The sequence below is a fragment of the Telopea speciosissima genome, chromosome 1, assembly GCF_018873765.1.
Source record: "Telopea speciosissima isolate NSW1024214 ecotype Mountain lineage chromosome 1, Tspe_v1, whole genome shotgun sequence".
In the NCBI taxonomy this organism is placed as follows: Eukaryota; Viridiplantae; Streptophyta; class Magnoliopsida; order Proteales; family Proteaceae; genus Telopea; species Telopea speciosissima.
In genome coordinates, this window is record NC_057916.1 from 8,797,173 (window position 1) to 8,813,401 (window position 16,229).

At 39.3% G+C, this 16,229-nt stretch overlaps 1 protein-coding gene across 1 annotated transcript; it reads left to right on the forward strand.

Moving 5' to 3' along the window:
- Nucleotides 1–4,069: 4,069 nt before the first annotated feature.
- LOC122655880 (protein SEMI-ROLLED LEAF 2-like) lies at nt 4,070–8,726 on the forward strand. The gene is made up of 5 exons (XM_043850290.1): nt 4,070–4,114; nt 4,251–4,298; nt 4,945–5,141; nt 8,483–8,584; nt 8,720–8,726. The coding sequence occupies exons 1-5, from the start codon at nt 4,112–4,114 to the stop codon at nt 8,724–8,726; spliced, it is 357 nt and encodes a 118-aa protein (XP_043706225.1). The 5' UTR covers nt 4,070–4,111.
- The last annotated feature ends 7,503 nt before the right edge of the window (nt 8,727–16,229 follow it).

A 16,229-nucleotide genomic window follows, 5' to 3' on the forward strand; every position in this document is an offset into this window, starting at 1 on the left:
ATATGTGCTCATATTTGTATTCAGAAAATAGTAGAATTGGCCAAGGAGAGTACGACAATTTACCAGGTTTTAGATCCAATGTTCGCTTACTTTGATAATGGGAAGCACTGGGCTCCACGGCAGGGGTTAGCTATGGTTGTGTTCTGTATGGTATGTGCTACTTTATGGACACTGCAGGTATTTTGGTGCCTTTTCTATTCTCTCTCTCGCTGAAACTTCTTTTTCATTATACTTGATGTGTGATATTGATGTTTTTTTGCCAGTAGGATGGTGTAGGAGTTTTACAGATGATTTGTAATTAGGCTTCAGACATGAATTCTTCACGATCTGCAGGAAGCTGCTTATTGACAATATCAACCTTCAATTTCATGTTTTAATTCTCTCTCTCATGCATTCCTTTTTTTTTTTTTTAATAAATAAATTTTGTTTTATTAGAAGTGAGACAAGCTATGCAGACATAAAGTAACTTTAAATCTTCTCTTTGATTGCTATGGAAAATTTTTCTTTAAGTCATTAACTACTATGTAGATATTTTTTGGACCTCATCTCTGCCACAACTTTTTCTTTTGGCCACACTGAGGCATTCCATTTATTTCAGTTACCGTTTCAGAAGTTCATGTGATACAGTTTTAACAATCCTATCCAAACTTCTGTACCATCTCTTTTATTTTTTATTTTTAACCCGAATATTACCTGGGACCCGGGTGGCCCTTAAGCTTTTATTAAAATCAGGAGCAAATAATAAAGAATACAGGGGGGGACATTCCTCCTTACCCCAACCCAAATCAAATGCACACCACTCTAGATAACCTAACCGCCCCATACAAGAGTACGAGAAAACAAAGAAGCCATTAACTGCATAGGACAGGAAACCCAGCCTTGTCCTCACGGAGAATGGCTTGAAAAGGGGCCATAGGCAAGCTCTGAGGCTGAATACTAGCAGATGTCTCTGTTTGACAGGAGAGCTTAGCTAACCAGTCAGCCGCTCTGTTGCTCTCCCGATAAGCGAACAAAACACAGGCCCGTGTAGAAGCTACTAAACCTTGAATGTCCTTGTAGTAGTACCATCCTCCCCACAAGCTACAACTCTTCAGACTAACTGCTCTAACTGTTGCCTCTGAGTCATTGTTGACCTCAACATCCATGAATCCCAACGACTTGCACAACCTCAAACCATCCCTCAACGCCCTAAGTTCCGCCAGAGAGTTAGTGCATGGGCCATAAAAATTAGAGAACGCTGCCAAGACATCCCCTCGTTGGTCTCTAATGATCCCTCCTCTTCCACCCAATCCAGGGTTACCACAACAAGCGCCATCAACATTCAGCTTTACCAAACTAAAGGGGGGGCACCAGTAAACCGGGATGGGCGGCTTGCTCTTGGGGATAGGAGCAGCTAAGCCAAGACACTGCAAAACCAGTCCTTCCCTTGCAGAACCGCGGGGGCCTACCTTGGCTGGGTAGGGCAATTCCCTCACGCAGGCTTTGATGCATTCAATTATGGAGCTAGCTGTCCGCCTCTTGCCATCGTGCCTTCTGAAGTTTCTCTCCTTCCCGAGTTCCCAAATAATCAAGGATGGCAGAATTCCAGTAATGAATGCACAGAGGCCATGGCCACCCGCCAAACCCTGCTTCTAGCATCCTGGGTGGTAAGATGTGTAATGTCAAACAACCTGGAGAAATGGTCCCAAACTCTGGCAGCCGTGCCTCCAGCAACGAGGCAATGGTCCGTCGTCTCTCTCCTGGGCCTTCCGCAGCAAGTGCATTTTGAGGCCAGGGGGATGCCGAGCACCATCAAAGAGTCATCTGTAGGTATCTTCCCATTCAGAAGCTGCCAAGAGAAGAAACCCACTTTCACCGGGAGCGTGCTGTTCCATAGCCACTTCGCATAGGAAACCGTTGGAGATTCTTCCCGCACCATATTCCAAACAGCTTTAGTAGAGAACAAACCATTACTAGAGAGAGTTCAAACCAGAACATCCTCACAATCCGACAAGAAAAAAGATCCTGACGAGATAAACTCTCTATACCATCTCTTTTATTCATTAGTTACAACTTATAATTACTTACAAATAATGTGGCCCAAATATATAATTATCTATCTACTGTTCATTTCTTATGTATTTTTTACCTCATTTATTTATTTATTTTTATCTTTATTGTTGCCCGGTGATCATACAGTAGGGTTGAGCATTAGGCTTCCTGGTTCTATTTGGTCTTGTTCCTTGTGAGACTTATATTCTAATTTCTAACCATTGATTTTTTGGTTTAACATCTTTATTCTCATTTGAAATTCTCACATTTCATGTTTGTACATCTCTGTAACCGACTTATTCCCCCTCCAAATATTTCTTCCTTATCTGAATCTTATAATATTTGTTTATTTTTACTCCAATTTTGGTTGTCTCTGCATTGCTTACATACAGGAAATGAGCAGTTGATTCTAGCTGCTGTCATTCGACATCTGATCACAAAAATGTTGTACATGATCCGCAAATTAAATCTGATACTGTTCAGATTGCTAACGCTTTGGCTCGACAACTGAGAACACTAGTAGTAGTCGCTGAAATTGGGATTATCAGTGATCTAAGCAGGCATTTGAGGAAGTCTCTTCAAGCAACAGTTGAATTGGTAGGACAACAAGAGTCAAACTTGAACATTTCACTCCAGACCTTCATTGAAGACTGTTTATTGGAAATTGCTAAAGGAGTAAGTGCTATGCATATTTGCGGCAACCTGCTCTCCCCTCCGAATTGCAAACTCTGTTAAGATTCTCTTCCCTCTGTTCTCGCCGCAACCTACTATCCCTTCCGAATTGCAGAAGACCAAACCCTTTTTCTGCTTCCATCCTCAATGTCACTTCAACTCCTTCTTCGAAGCTGAGGAGGTGGTTCTTCTCATCCACCAACGAAAGCCCTCCTCTTGTTTCCGAGACCAAGTTAACCCAACCACAGAAGAAGAAAGAAGTTCCGCTCAATTTCGAAAACATCAGAACCGAAGGTAGAAGAAATTGATTCAGGAAAACAGGCCTGTCCTGCACATCTTCTTCTACCCCCAATCCCTCCCTTAATATAGCAGCCAGGACACTGGTTTCTTCTATGTTTAATTGGTTGCAATTTAATAGTCTCTGTTCTTTCCTATGGCGCAGAGTTCAAAGTTCTTGCTTCTGTCCTGAGGGAAATTACTTCGTCGCTACTTATTAGGACAACTGGGTTTTTTGATGGCCGCCTCAATTGAATTTCTTCCTTTTTCCTCTTTTCTCGTTGTTGGTTACTCGTTTAGGTTGTTTTTTGATTTTTTTTGTTGAATTTTTAATAGGCCCGAGCCCAACCCTAAAGGTCCAGCTCCACCTGGTGCACTTCACCTTATTAACCAATCATAGCTCAAACCTGCAGCCCTGCTCTGCAAAAAAAGTTTTCAGACGGAGAAGCCATAATCGTCATCATCGAAACGCTGAGGTTTTCTCATTGAGGTTCTCTACTTCACTCGGACCTGCATCTCTAGCGACCGGCATTTTCATTTCATTCAAGCCTGCTTCACTGTAACTCAAACTCATCCCTATTTTCTTATTTGTTTCTAATTTTTTTGTATTCTTTTTATTTCCTTCTTGATGCTTGCCCCCTCATAACTGCTGCTCAAATTTTCTCTTATAATCCGGGACATAACTATGATATCTTGTTTTGTTTCATGATCTTCATCCTCGTTTACTGCACCACCATCTCTGGTGGGCAATCCATTTTTTGCTTCTTTCTCTGTTTTCTGTTATTTGCAATTTGATTATAAACAGTTGTCTATGTTTGTGTTTACAGGAGGGCATATTAACCCAATGAAAGGGGTGGCTTACAGCAGGAGGTGTGGTTGCAGTAAGAAGAAGAAGGGTAAATAGGTAATTTTAATTTCACTGTTTTCTGTTGAATATGTGATAAGGGTAAAATGGACTTTTCCATTCAACCACTAACAGCAGACTAACAACGTCAGGTTTCAAGGGGTGTCAAGTAATTGTTTAAAAATTTGGGTATTTTAAGAAAAATGGCAATAGTCTAGGGGGTGTACAAGTAATTTTCCCTATAGCAAGTGCTGTTTGAGGGCATCAAGTTTGCAATGCCTTTCAGCCATGGTAGTTGGTGGATTTTTTTTTTTTTTTGGTTGTAATGTTTTCTTGTTAGCGACTTAGCGCAACATGAGCACAATCATTTTTTAAATTTAACTCCATCTAATTCCTCATTGAGTCAAATTGATTTTTCACATTTCAGGTGTGGTTTATGGCAGATTTTTCACATGTTCTTGATGGTTTTGATGAGGTGAGTGGTTTTCTAATGCTTTAGTATGTGTTGGCAATTGGACCCAGTGTTTTATGACTTGTTTCCTGGCACAATATGAAGAAATTGAGCTTTGGAGCTAGAAGCTGCACAAGGAAAACAGGTTAAAGTTAGAAGCAACAATGTGGAAAAGTTTTAATGGAGGAATGATTAGGGGCTGTGGTGGGTACTTTCCACAGCGAGAGGAGTTTCTTCTGAAATAACTTTAGGTGTAGCTCATTTCTTGTTTCTAGGGCTGGCATTCCAAGACTTCACACTCTTGTTAGATTTTTGACATGTTTACTCATATTGATGCACGTTTGACATAGTATGGGTGTGTCTGCAGACTGCATTTAGTTCTAGGAGATCATTGAGTTTGATATGTATCCATCTAACAATATCTGCGTCTGCCGCTAACACATGTAATAGTAGTTAAATAGGATCAACAGTTTGTAAACCCGTAGCAAGTTATGATTAAAGCATGCGCATTCATGTATATATGCGAGTCTGATAATCAAGTCTCTCTTCTTGTGAATATACTTCCAATTTAAGCTTCTGTTTGTACATCTCAAAATTTTGGCTATTTTAAGTTTAATTGGGTTCCTCAATCATGAATTTCTTTTGATTTAAGGATTTATACTTTGGGCAGATTGTGCATGCCACACTGGATAACTACGACCCAGATATAAATCTTGTAGATGATGGTGAAAGGGGGGAGCCAGATCACAATTGGGTTGATGAAGTAGTTAGATGTGAAGCAAGGGGTGGTGTTGGTATTGGTAGTGATCTCAGCCTGAGGTACCTTAGGCCAAGACGAGAAAAAAAAGATTGCACTCTATTGACTCGGTAATAATGACTAGTTTTCTAACTGTTCATGGTGAATGGTTACTTGTTTTCTCTACTCTATTCCTTAAAATTATATGCAACTTTCTATTATAGATAAGTGTTCCTGTTATAGGTATTTCTAATTTCTTCATTTATGTTTATGTTCATTCAATTTGGGTAAAATGTTTCAGAAGCATAAATTTTTGTTGTATGTATTCACATTGTGATAGTATGTATTTGTTCACATCTTCATTTTTGTTTGGCTTGGGCACTTCTACAAGTGAAATTGTTGGTTCCAGTACTTTTTCATGCCTTAAGTGCTTATCTTATTTTGGTTTTTCAAATTCAATTGTCTCTCTTATTTTTTTTAAATCTATCTCGTTTGCTCCTCTAGGAAATCTTGTTTATGAGTTATCCCCTTCTTTTTTGTTTTTTTTTTCTGGAGTAGTGCTTTATCAAAATTTTGTCTTTGGGCTTCTTGGTACTTAACTCTATTTACTGTTTTAACTGGTAAAGGATTCTATTGCATTTTGTATTTATTTGTCTCAGATTTTCACATTGTATGCCTGTAATTAATCCTGAAATTTGTCAATTGTTATGTTCTCATACAACTCCGCGTCTCCCCACCTTTTTTTTGGTTCTTATAGAGGTTTTCTAACGGGACATGGATAGCTTTTAATTTATTCTACAATGTGAACTGATAGATTGGGTGGGGGGTTTTACTAACCACACTGATATGAGGTTATCATTTTGTTTGGACATTTTGGTAATGGGGGTGTTAAAAAAATAGGAGTCGAACCCCATAGAAACAACCTAATAGGTTCACGATAGGGTACCTTTAGTCCAATTATGCCACTGTTATGGAATTCTTGATAATGGGTGTTGATATAATAGTATTGGGAGTCCATTAGCTTGTGTGTTAAATAGGTCATCTCTTGCCCCCCCCCCCCCACCCACCCACCCCCAAAATAGCTCCATAAAATCGTCAAACCAATTTGATTATGATTTGTGTCACATTCTGCACAGGTGAAGCGATTGATGGTCTTTGCTATGACAAACACAAGACCTCACTGACTAGGCCAGCCGGTCTCTCCCTCTCTCTCAAGTTCCTAAGGTTAATGTTTTGTGGATGCCATCCTACATAGCATGGAAGGTTTATTTCCAAGGATTAGCTTCTCTTTGTTAATATTTTTTAAAATATATCTCAAATGGTGTGCCATTTTAGATACTCATTTCTTCTCTTTTTCCCTTTCCCTCACATCCCCAAAACAAAAATTCTGGAATCTCCGTATTTCTTCAGCTGATCTGCAGCCAAATGTTCCTTTGGGGTACTACATCATGCCTCTGCACCTGTATTTTCTTTCAAATGTTGGCTTTGCTTGGTCATGGGCTGGTGTAGCACAACATGAATTTTCCCATGAAATGAAGCTTGTGGTACCTACAATTTTATTCATGAAAGTATTTCAGATCAAGATGAATTCGAGCTTATAGGTATGACATAATATTAAGATGTTAACAGCCATGCCTCTACTTGGTCTGTTGAGCCTACCACTGTAAATTCTGGATAACTATAGTAGATGTCGGTTAGAGGGAAAAGCTTGCTTGAAGCTGTCTAGCCAAAGGGAAAATGTAGAACCGTAGGACATAAGGTTTTCTCTCTCTCCATAGAAGAAACAGATTAACCAGAGCTCAATTCCCTTTCAGAACTCCCTCTTAGTCACAGAGATAATGTAGAAGTAGAACCGTAGGACATAAGGTTATATCTCTCTCTCTCTCCGTAGAAGAAACAGATTTATCAGAGCTCAATTTTCTTTCAGATCTCCCTCTTAGTCAATGTATGTGACAGTTCCACAGCAAATTCCCAACTGAATCTGTGCCCATGGAAACAAAGGAGAGAGAGGCTCTTGAAAGGTGGGTCAGAAGCAACCTGTTTATAGGAAGTCCACTGACACATTTGTATAGATAACTACTCAGTATAGATAATGTGAGCCTAGAGTAGATAAAACGGCTCTAGAACCCTAGCATCTCTGCCAAGAAAATTGGAATGTCTAAGCATGTGGAACTGATAAAGGGACCTTCTCTGCCAAGAAAATTGGAATGTCTAAGCATGTGGAACTGATAAAGGGACCTTCTTGGTTTATTTTTGCTGATCACATTTTGCTTTTATCTATTGTGCTTCTTTTCGGCCTTATGCAATAATCAACCAAGTTGTGCCTTCTTCAGTTACGCTATATGAATGCTTCATGGAGGGAGAGATTACAAAGTAAATTTGAAATTAGGCCATTGTGAATTTTGCCTTTACCAGCTAAAATATAATGCAAGACTACCTCTTTGCCTGGAAGTATAGTAAGTTGTGGTTTCAGTTTACATTTTGTGAATGCTATCGATGTATTATGGATGGAGGCACTCAAAAACTCAGATCAATGTTATCTGGTACATTGAAGCAGGAATGTCCATTGAAATGTGTACTTATATGGTTGTCAATTCACCTGTTTGTTGATCATGCATATATGTCTTACTAAAACATTGTCATTGTTTAAAAATGAATATAAAAAGAATGTTCTCTTTCGGATTTCTTGTGGGGTTCAAACTGTTCTGGATATGTTTGAGCTTTTCTTTGTAATTCCTTAACTTTTAAATCATTTAAGCACTTTATGGTAGAAATGCAAAGTAAGAATTTTCTCCATCAGGATTATTTTGCAATTAATGCTTTGCTTTGTTCTTTTATAATCAGACAGCAATATATGCTTCTAATTTTTTGACTGGGTGTTTCAAAATCACTGATTGAGAATTCCAGAACTCTTATGTTGCCTACAAATATGCATGAAAGATTGAGCTTAATTCGAAATGCTTGGAAGGGAGAGGGGTATCCCAATCAGTAGCTGTAAGTCAGCATTCTTCTGTTTCGATTTTTTTATGTGGGGGATGGGTTGTTCTGCAATTATGTTAATGCATGTGTACCTTCGCTTTTCTCTTTCTTCATCATTTCTGTCAATTACATATTATAGCTTAATTTACAAAGTACATAAATTGTATGATTCTGCTTATTTTTTACTTCTTTTCTCCTTTATTGATCTCCTCTTTGCTTTAACTCTGATGTGAGCTACTTTTGTTTTCAGAGAATTACAGAATGCCAGAGTATGTCAAAGAAGAAAGTTAGGAATGCTATAAAGGTATAAACTTTCCAAGTTTTATCCATGTTACGATATAATAATCAAGATGCGTAGAATCCGTTCATTATTTTCTTCTCTCTCCCTCTCAATTCAATCTGGTAAATAGAGAACCTAAGTTGAAGTATTGAACAGGAGGAAAGAAGGATATTTTCCCCCTTACCAAACTGATGTTTGGTTTGGTGATGGCAGGAGCATCGAGTTCATGTTCTCAGGCATTGATGCAGATCTCACCTTAGACCTTATTAGGCCATTGGAATGGCAATCGGTGTCTCCTGTGCTGGGTGCTGCCTGGTAATCATCCCATCTCTTTGCTTTTATCCCAGTTATTCCTTTTTCTTCGCAGATTTTATTGTGATTGTGCTTGTTTTGATTGAATTTCTTAGACTTTTTCCTACAACAACTTCTATAATGGGATTTATATTACAGGAAGTAGTTTCATAGGTGCTGCAATTAAAATTTGTTTGCTTTTGTTTCTCTGGATTTGATTGGGTTTGATAATTTATGTGACTGTTCTTTAGCCTATAAATGCTCCTAAGTGAATAAAATTCATTCTGCTTGATGGTACAATCTTTACCCGATTTTATTCTGATTTCACTGGCTTTGATTGAATTTCTCAGACTTTTTCCTGTCTCAACTGCTATAGGGAATTTATATTACAGGAAGTAGTTCGATTGGTGCTGCTATTAAAGCTCCATGCATTACTTCGAAGAATTTCTCATTAGACTTTTTTAAGAGGGTTGTGATGCTTCAGGTCTCTTAAACAAGACTGATGCTTGTATGAGTGAAGGCATGGTTTTAGGTATCGGTCTTGGATCAGCCGTATTAGAGGTAAATGTCCGTAGGAAGCAAGTCCGACAAGAAGGCTACAGTAGATGCAGCCTCATGGATGTTCAATTTTGTCACTTTTTTCAGGATTATCATTGTCAATAAAGCATTGATTTATAGTGCTTTCTCTGTTTTATCCTTAAAACATCAAGTATCAACTTGCCTTGTCCATCTACGGTTTCATTCAACTCTCTCTCTCTCTCTCTCTCTCTCTTTGATTTATTTATAGTGCTTTATCTGTTTTACCCTTAATACATCAAGTATTTGGTTGATTTAGGAAATTAAATTCTTAAAATTATTGTCAAGTTCGTGTTGCACTCATTTCATAATGATGTCGATCAAGTTATGTTAAATTATGGAACACGAAGAAGATGCATTTACTTGTGTAATTGAAAAGTGAAATTGTTGGCACCTTAAATCTTGGCACCATTATAATTTTGGATATGGGTCATAGATGTTTATGTGGGATGCAAGTAGAATTTAAAAAATAGGTGAATCGGCCGAGACAGATTCAAATTTCTTTCGTAACAAAGACATAAACTGATTGCAATTTCTTGCATTCTGAATCGGAATATTCACATCAAGGTTCCTTGATTTCTGCCTTTTCAGGCTGATTACATGGTTATTCTGACCGATTCCGATCCAATCTGAATCGTGAATAGGCATGGACCCGCACAATTATTGATAAACTTTTAAGTTCACAACTACCCAAATGCTGATCCAACTGCACGAAAATCACTCTCTAACAAAGGTTTACACGTGCATTTGCATCAATATCTATTGAAAAGAGTCAAGTACATGATACTATTTTGCACATTGAGAAAGTCTCATTACCTTATAAAACAAAATCATTTGCTCTCCACCACTTAACAAATGCTTACATGTGCGACGTGCATATTTACTAGTGTATATATATATAACAATGTTTGGTCAACAGAAACTTCAGAAATGCAAACTTCAAAGCTGGGATTCAAATAGTGAAGAGAAACATAGGTTGATGACCCTCTTTCTTTCCAAATGTTGAAAAATACATTCTAGGTAAGGTGATCCCCAATTCTAACAATCATAGGTTTTTCTCCCCAAGAGACCAAGGTCTTCAGCTTTATCATCAGTGGTATTGAACATTAAGCTAATTTAAGCATAGTCATTTCTTGTGCTTAGTGGAACAGAGTTTTTTGAAGGCCTTTAAATCAATGATGTCATGGATCTAACAAATAACAATATATTAGCTACAGAGAGTGTTGATATCAATGCTTGCATTTAGAACATGTACGTTGATTAGCTTCTTTTGCCACTTCCCTTGAACTACACCCAATCACATTGCTTTTATCTATTTCTATATTACTTCATTTCTAGGAGGTTTAGATTTATTAGCTTTTTGTAGATTTATGTCTCTTGGTTAAGAAAATGAAAGGAGTCAAGCAACTAAGATGAACATCTAAGCTTTCTTTCTCAACAGGACTGTGTTGTGGGTATGCTATTCGCATTGCTTCCGATTTTGGGTGGTACTTCTGGGTTCTTCAAGCAGTACATCTTTCTCATTTTCTGTTTGTCTGTAGTACATTTTTTACATTTTCCCTAGATGGGTTCTTTGTTTCCTCGGTTGTGGATTTATCCTCCCCCCCCCCCCTCCCCCGGATTTCCCTGTTTGTTTTGTGTGGGGTGGGGATTGGCCCTTCACTTGAGCAATTTCTCCCACTTGGTTAATTCTGCTGCATCAGTCAGTACTTTTTCAATGGAGAGGACCTGATTTTTTATTTAATTATATAAATTCAGGGGGCTTAATTTCTTATGAATGGGGTTGTTGTAGGAGCCGGGGATTGTGGTACACTGTCATTGTTGGGATTTCATTGGATGGTTGTCAAAGCCCCAGTACCATAAAGCATCTGGTTGCAGCCTTGATTTTTAAACAGTTCTTTAGGGAATTGGATATGGTGGATGCATCTCCCAAGTATCTGTCTTGCCACTACAATTCTTTTGTTCAATTCCTCTTTCTCTGGCCTTTTTTTGTCTCCGTCTCTTAATAATTCTTTCCCCAAATGTCAACTTTAGGTGTATGCTAAACTAGTTGGTTGTCTTTTACCAAAAAAAACTAGTTGGTTGTGATACTATAATTGAATGATTATTCCCACTCAGGTTTTCCAACTGGGTTCATTCACAGACCACAACAACAACAACATCATAGCCTTATCCCAACTTATGGGGTCGGCTACATGGATCCTAGAAGAGACAGTAGTAAAGGGAGGGGGGCATACAACATCAACACAAACTCTAAGGCATCGACCCTTCTTAGCTACGTACCGCTTCTTAACTGCCCAACATTCTGCTCTAGTCCTTGTGTCACACCCCGGCCCGGTTATTAAGGGCCAAGTGTGACGGGATGTCTCTGACATCCAACCAATCCCCAAGGATCACAAGTGCAGTACCCTATTCACAATCATTGCTCACAGATACAGTAATCAGAGGCAGCGGAAACAATTTAATTAATAGAGATAACATCATTAGTAAGAGAAGTCTAAGTGATATTTCATTTATATAAAGGATAAGGCTTGTAATACAACTATACAGTTCTCAAAGGTACCACAGAGTAAAAGTATACAAGAAACTATACTATAACTATATAAAGCATTTATAAAGCATAAAAGAGTGGGGAGGTAGCCTGGACTATCAGGCCAAGATCAGGAGGTTGCGCAATCATCACGTACGCACGAAGTATCGTGCACTTCAAACTCCAGCGCCGCAAAGCCAACATTAGAAGTAACTAAATCACCTGAAAAATAAGGATATCCACAGGGGTGAGCTCTCCACTGAGCCCAGTAAGGGGGAGGGGAAGCACACATACACAGTAAATCATGATGCATGTCTTAACTAGTATGCTCCTAGCACAGTTCTAAGTCTCATGAGGTTTAAGTACTACGAGTAGTAGATGCTAGCCTCGAAGAGAACCCGCCAGGAAAGCATGACACAAGGCAGCTAACCCGACAAACCCCCAATGACTAACCGAAAAGCATGACACAAGGCAGCTCCAGACGTCGGTCACCCGAGCAAAACCATTCTACCACTGTGAAGACCCGCCAGATCGGTATGACACCAGGCAACGGACCCGACAAACCCTCAATGACCAACACTGTTTGTCTATTCCCACAGCGGAGCGGACACTATAATATGGGACAGAAGATGGTACCCCGGCATGTCCCTTCGGCTGTACCACGGGTTGTCCAACACCTTTCCCCTTATTGGTAAGGGGCGTAGTACTGGGTTATAAATAACAACCTAACCCAGTGCAATCTATTTATGATGTTACAATCATGGATTGAGTTATAGAGTACTGATTTCCATCATCAATAATTTCACATAAATAATATATCAGTGCAATGCAATGCAACATGCTCATATGCAGCCTAGTTCACAGTGCATTCTAATGCATTAAAAACAAGCTAGGAAACTATATGTCTCAGATACAGTTATAATGATGCATGGCATGACAATCAGCACAACATAGAAATTAAGATGATAAACACGCAGAAATTAAGGTCAAGATCCCCTTACCTGTAGTTGTAGCTAGCCTAGGTAAATAAACTCCAATAGGCAGGCAAGAACAGACCAAGACAGTCTTAAATATGAGACAAGAATATTATAGATTAGTTATAGAAGGAATTCTAGGTCAGTTACCCACCAATAAATCGAACAAACCGACTAGAAAACAGTAGAAACAGCCCTAAACAACATACCAAACACCATGCAATAGGTTCTGGGATGGTCCAAGGTCAAGTCCCAAGGGGTCTAGGCCATAAGGGCACAAAAATAGGGGAGCCAGATGCAGACTTCCAGGGAGTCGGTCAACCGCCCCTGGGCCTGCAACTCCATCCAGGAGTGTGTCCGAATTTGGGGTTTTTCCTATTTTTGGGTAGATCTTCACATGCAAGGAAGAAACTAAGTGTTTTAACATTATATAAAGGTGGGTCTACCTATATGGGAGTTCAATTTCATAAATAACTTCATAGTTGTGGTAATTAATCAATTAAACCTAATTAATTAGTTTAGGGTTTATAAATTGCCATCAAGAACAGCAATACAACTTTCAAACTTGGTAATTCTCCAAATTTCAGGTCTTAGAGAGTCAAAAACTGTTTCAAATCAGTCTAATTATGCTCAATTTCACAAACCCAAGCTTAGTCTCCAAGCTTTAATGGCAGAAATTCTTAATAGGTGAACTAGAGATGGAGAAGAAGGGAAATAAAGAGGAAGACAGCAAGTATCCAAGGCTTACCTCAGTTATAGGAACAGATTTAGAGTGCAGGCAGCTTTCTAATGGAGATTCTTGGTTCAGCTCCAAGTGTTGAAGACAAGCCCTAAGGTAAGCTTCCTTTTTTTCCCTCTCTTCTTCTCTTCTCTTTTCCTCTTTCTTTCCTTCTCTCCCAAGCTGGAACCAATTTCTTTAGCTCCCTTAGACTTGTGAATAGTGATCAATTGGAAAGGCTTTTGATATTTATCTAACTACTTAAGCACTAAGGGGTAAATCTGTCTTTTGGACAGAAATTAGATTTAAACTAATTTCTAAAATAGTTTATAAACCTGAATTCGTATTTATTGGTCTATTCTATACATAACTTAATGCCGAGCGACATTAAAGGTCATCCGAACACGGGTAATTGTCTGGAACAGCATTCCCCACTGGGGAACTGGGTCCCACAGCGACAATTTTACTAAAATACCCTTCTAACCCTATTTGGTCGTACAAAACGTTATATAAGGGGGAGGTCCTGCAGCCTGTCCAGCCAGCAGACCCGACACAGGTAGCTCTGGTGCGGGTTCCCACAAGGTAAAAATTACTATTCTGCCCCTAATACACTAATTAATTAAAAATACAACATACATATGTATAAAATGGGATTCTTACCTAGGATTCGGCCTAAGACAAAGAGAGGCTTCGCAGGCCATCAATCCAGCATGCCAAGCTTATATAAGGGGGAGGTCCTGCAGCCTGTCCAGCCAGCAGACCCGACACAGGTAGCTCTGGTGCGGGGTCCCATAAGGTAAAAATTACTATTCTGCCCCTAATACACTAATTAATTAAAAATACAAAAATAAAAATATCATGGTTTCGTCTTGGCTTTGAACAATAAAGACTTATCTTTGAGTGCACAGCTGTATGATTTAGAATTTGATAAACAATATAAAATTCAACATTTCTTTGCTTTAAATTCAACTCAACTTAACTTTAGAGGGCGGTCCTTGGTGCAACAGTAAGGTTGCTCCATTGTGACTAAGTGGTCATGGGTTCGAGTCTGGAAACAGCCTCTCTGCTAAAACAGGGGTAAAGCTGCGTACATTATGACCCTCCCCAGACCCCACAGTGGTGGGAGCCTCGTGCACTGGGTACACCCCCTCTTTTTTTTTTAACTTTCAATTGGGACTTATCCCAGCTAAATGGTGTTGGCTACACTATCCTCTTTCACTATTCAAGTTTATTTGAAGTTATTTTTGTCATTGACCCAAAGCCAACCCACTTCTCTTGAGGCCTTATCGGTGTACCCCTCTTTTTTTTGTGTGCTAAAAGATCATTTGTATTAGACAAAGGGAAAAATGAATCATACAATACAGGCTGGAAAGCCAGAAACACCCACAAAAAAGTGAGTTACAATCTCCCATCTACGGCATGGCCATCAACAGGGGAAAGAACCATGCACTACAAAAACAGAACAATTACGAAATCAGGCGAAAGCGAGGCCTGCTTTGAGCATCAATCAGCAGCTCATTCTCAATAGAAGGGGGGCAGAGGGATCATAGAGGAAGATAACTCGAACTTTGCAGCTGACTTGGATAGAAAGTCGGCGATTGGGTTGGCTTCTCTATAGCAATGAAAAATCTTCCATTCCAAAGAGGCAATGAAAGGGAGCACGGAGATTCATCTTTGGCGAACAAACCATGTAACCATCCTCTTTTTAGCAAGCAACACCACAGCTACCGAGTCACATTCTATCCAAAGTTTTTGAAGGCCCAAGTCTCTCGCAGCTTCTAAACCATGAGTCAGGGCTGAAAACTCAGCTTCAAAATTTGTTCCAATCCCAAGGAATCTTCTAAAAGAGAGAATAACTTTCGCATCATCATCACAGAAGACGCCACCAGCACCAGCCTTTCCTGGATTTCTTAAGGAGCGACCATCGACGTTTAGTTTAACCCAAACCCTCTCTGGAGAACACCAAAAGATTTCCATAAATTCACTAGGCCTGCTTGGGATCAAGGAGATACTTAATCGCCTTGCAGTCAACAAAACAGAAATCGAGGGAGGCCGACATCTTAAAGAAGGAGAGATTGAAGCAAAGTCTCTTAAGAATAATCTCCATAGAAGGTTCGGACCCCTCTGAACTCCATCATGTCTTCTCAGATTCCTTTCACTCCAAATAAGAGATGGAATAAGGATTAAACCTGCAAGCCAAGATTCCTTAAGAACAATACTTCTGGATTTGCGTTTCCACCAGGAAACCTAATCATGAAAGGTATCCTATTGTAAACAATGGACAAATTGAAATTCCCGAAAGTGGGTATGTGCAAGAACAGAACAAAAAAACAGAAAACTGAAACAAGGGATGCACGGATGCTGCGGGACCCTCCCCAGATCCCACAGTGGTGGGAGCCTCATGCACCAGCTTCGCCCTTTTTTATTAAATAGAAAAGAAAATAAAAGAAGAGAAGATTGGAATGAGGAATCCTGCCTGATCTTCAGAGTTGATATCCCACCATGTCTTCCTGCCTTAGCTTCTCACCAAGGGTCTCACGGCATCTCACAGCAAGTTATTATGAATCTCACAGAACAATGGAAGAAAAAACCATAATTCATTCATCAAATTCGTGGGTAGGGCCGCCTCTTGCAAACTTATATAAAAGACTCAAAAACACAGGTCAAACTCAAAAAAGGAAGGGCTTAAACCAATCTTGAACTTATAAAATAACATAAACTGACTAGGACCATTAAGGTGGCCCATTACAATGAATACCCATTGGACTAGAGACCCAACAATATATATGTTAGAAGTGTATGTTGGAGGGTAAAAAAGGGAAAGACCCCTCTCGGGATTAGCGTCAGACATTCTGGCTGTAATACCGAGAG

What these genes read in the sequence shown, in the direction of transcription:
- LOC122655880 (XM_043850290.1), top strand. An exon ending in TTCTTGATGGTTTTGATGAG is followed by an intron (nt 4,299 to 4,944) that starts GTGAGTGGTTTT and finishes TACTTTGGGCAG; the next exon opens with ATTGTGCATGCCACACTGGA. An exon ending in GATTGCACTCTATTGACTCG is followed by an intron (nt 5,142 to 8,482) that starts GTAATAATGACT and finishes TGGTGATGGCAG; the next exon opens with GAGCATCGAGTTCATGTTCT.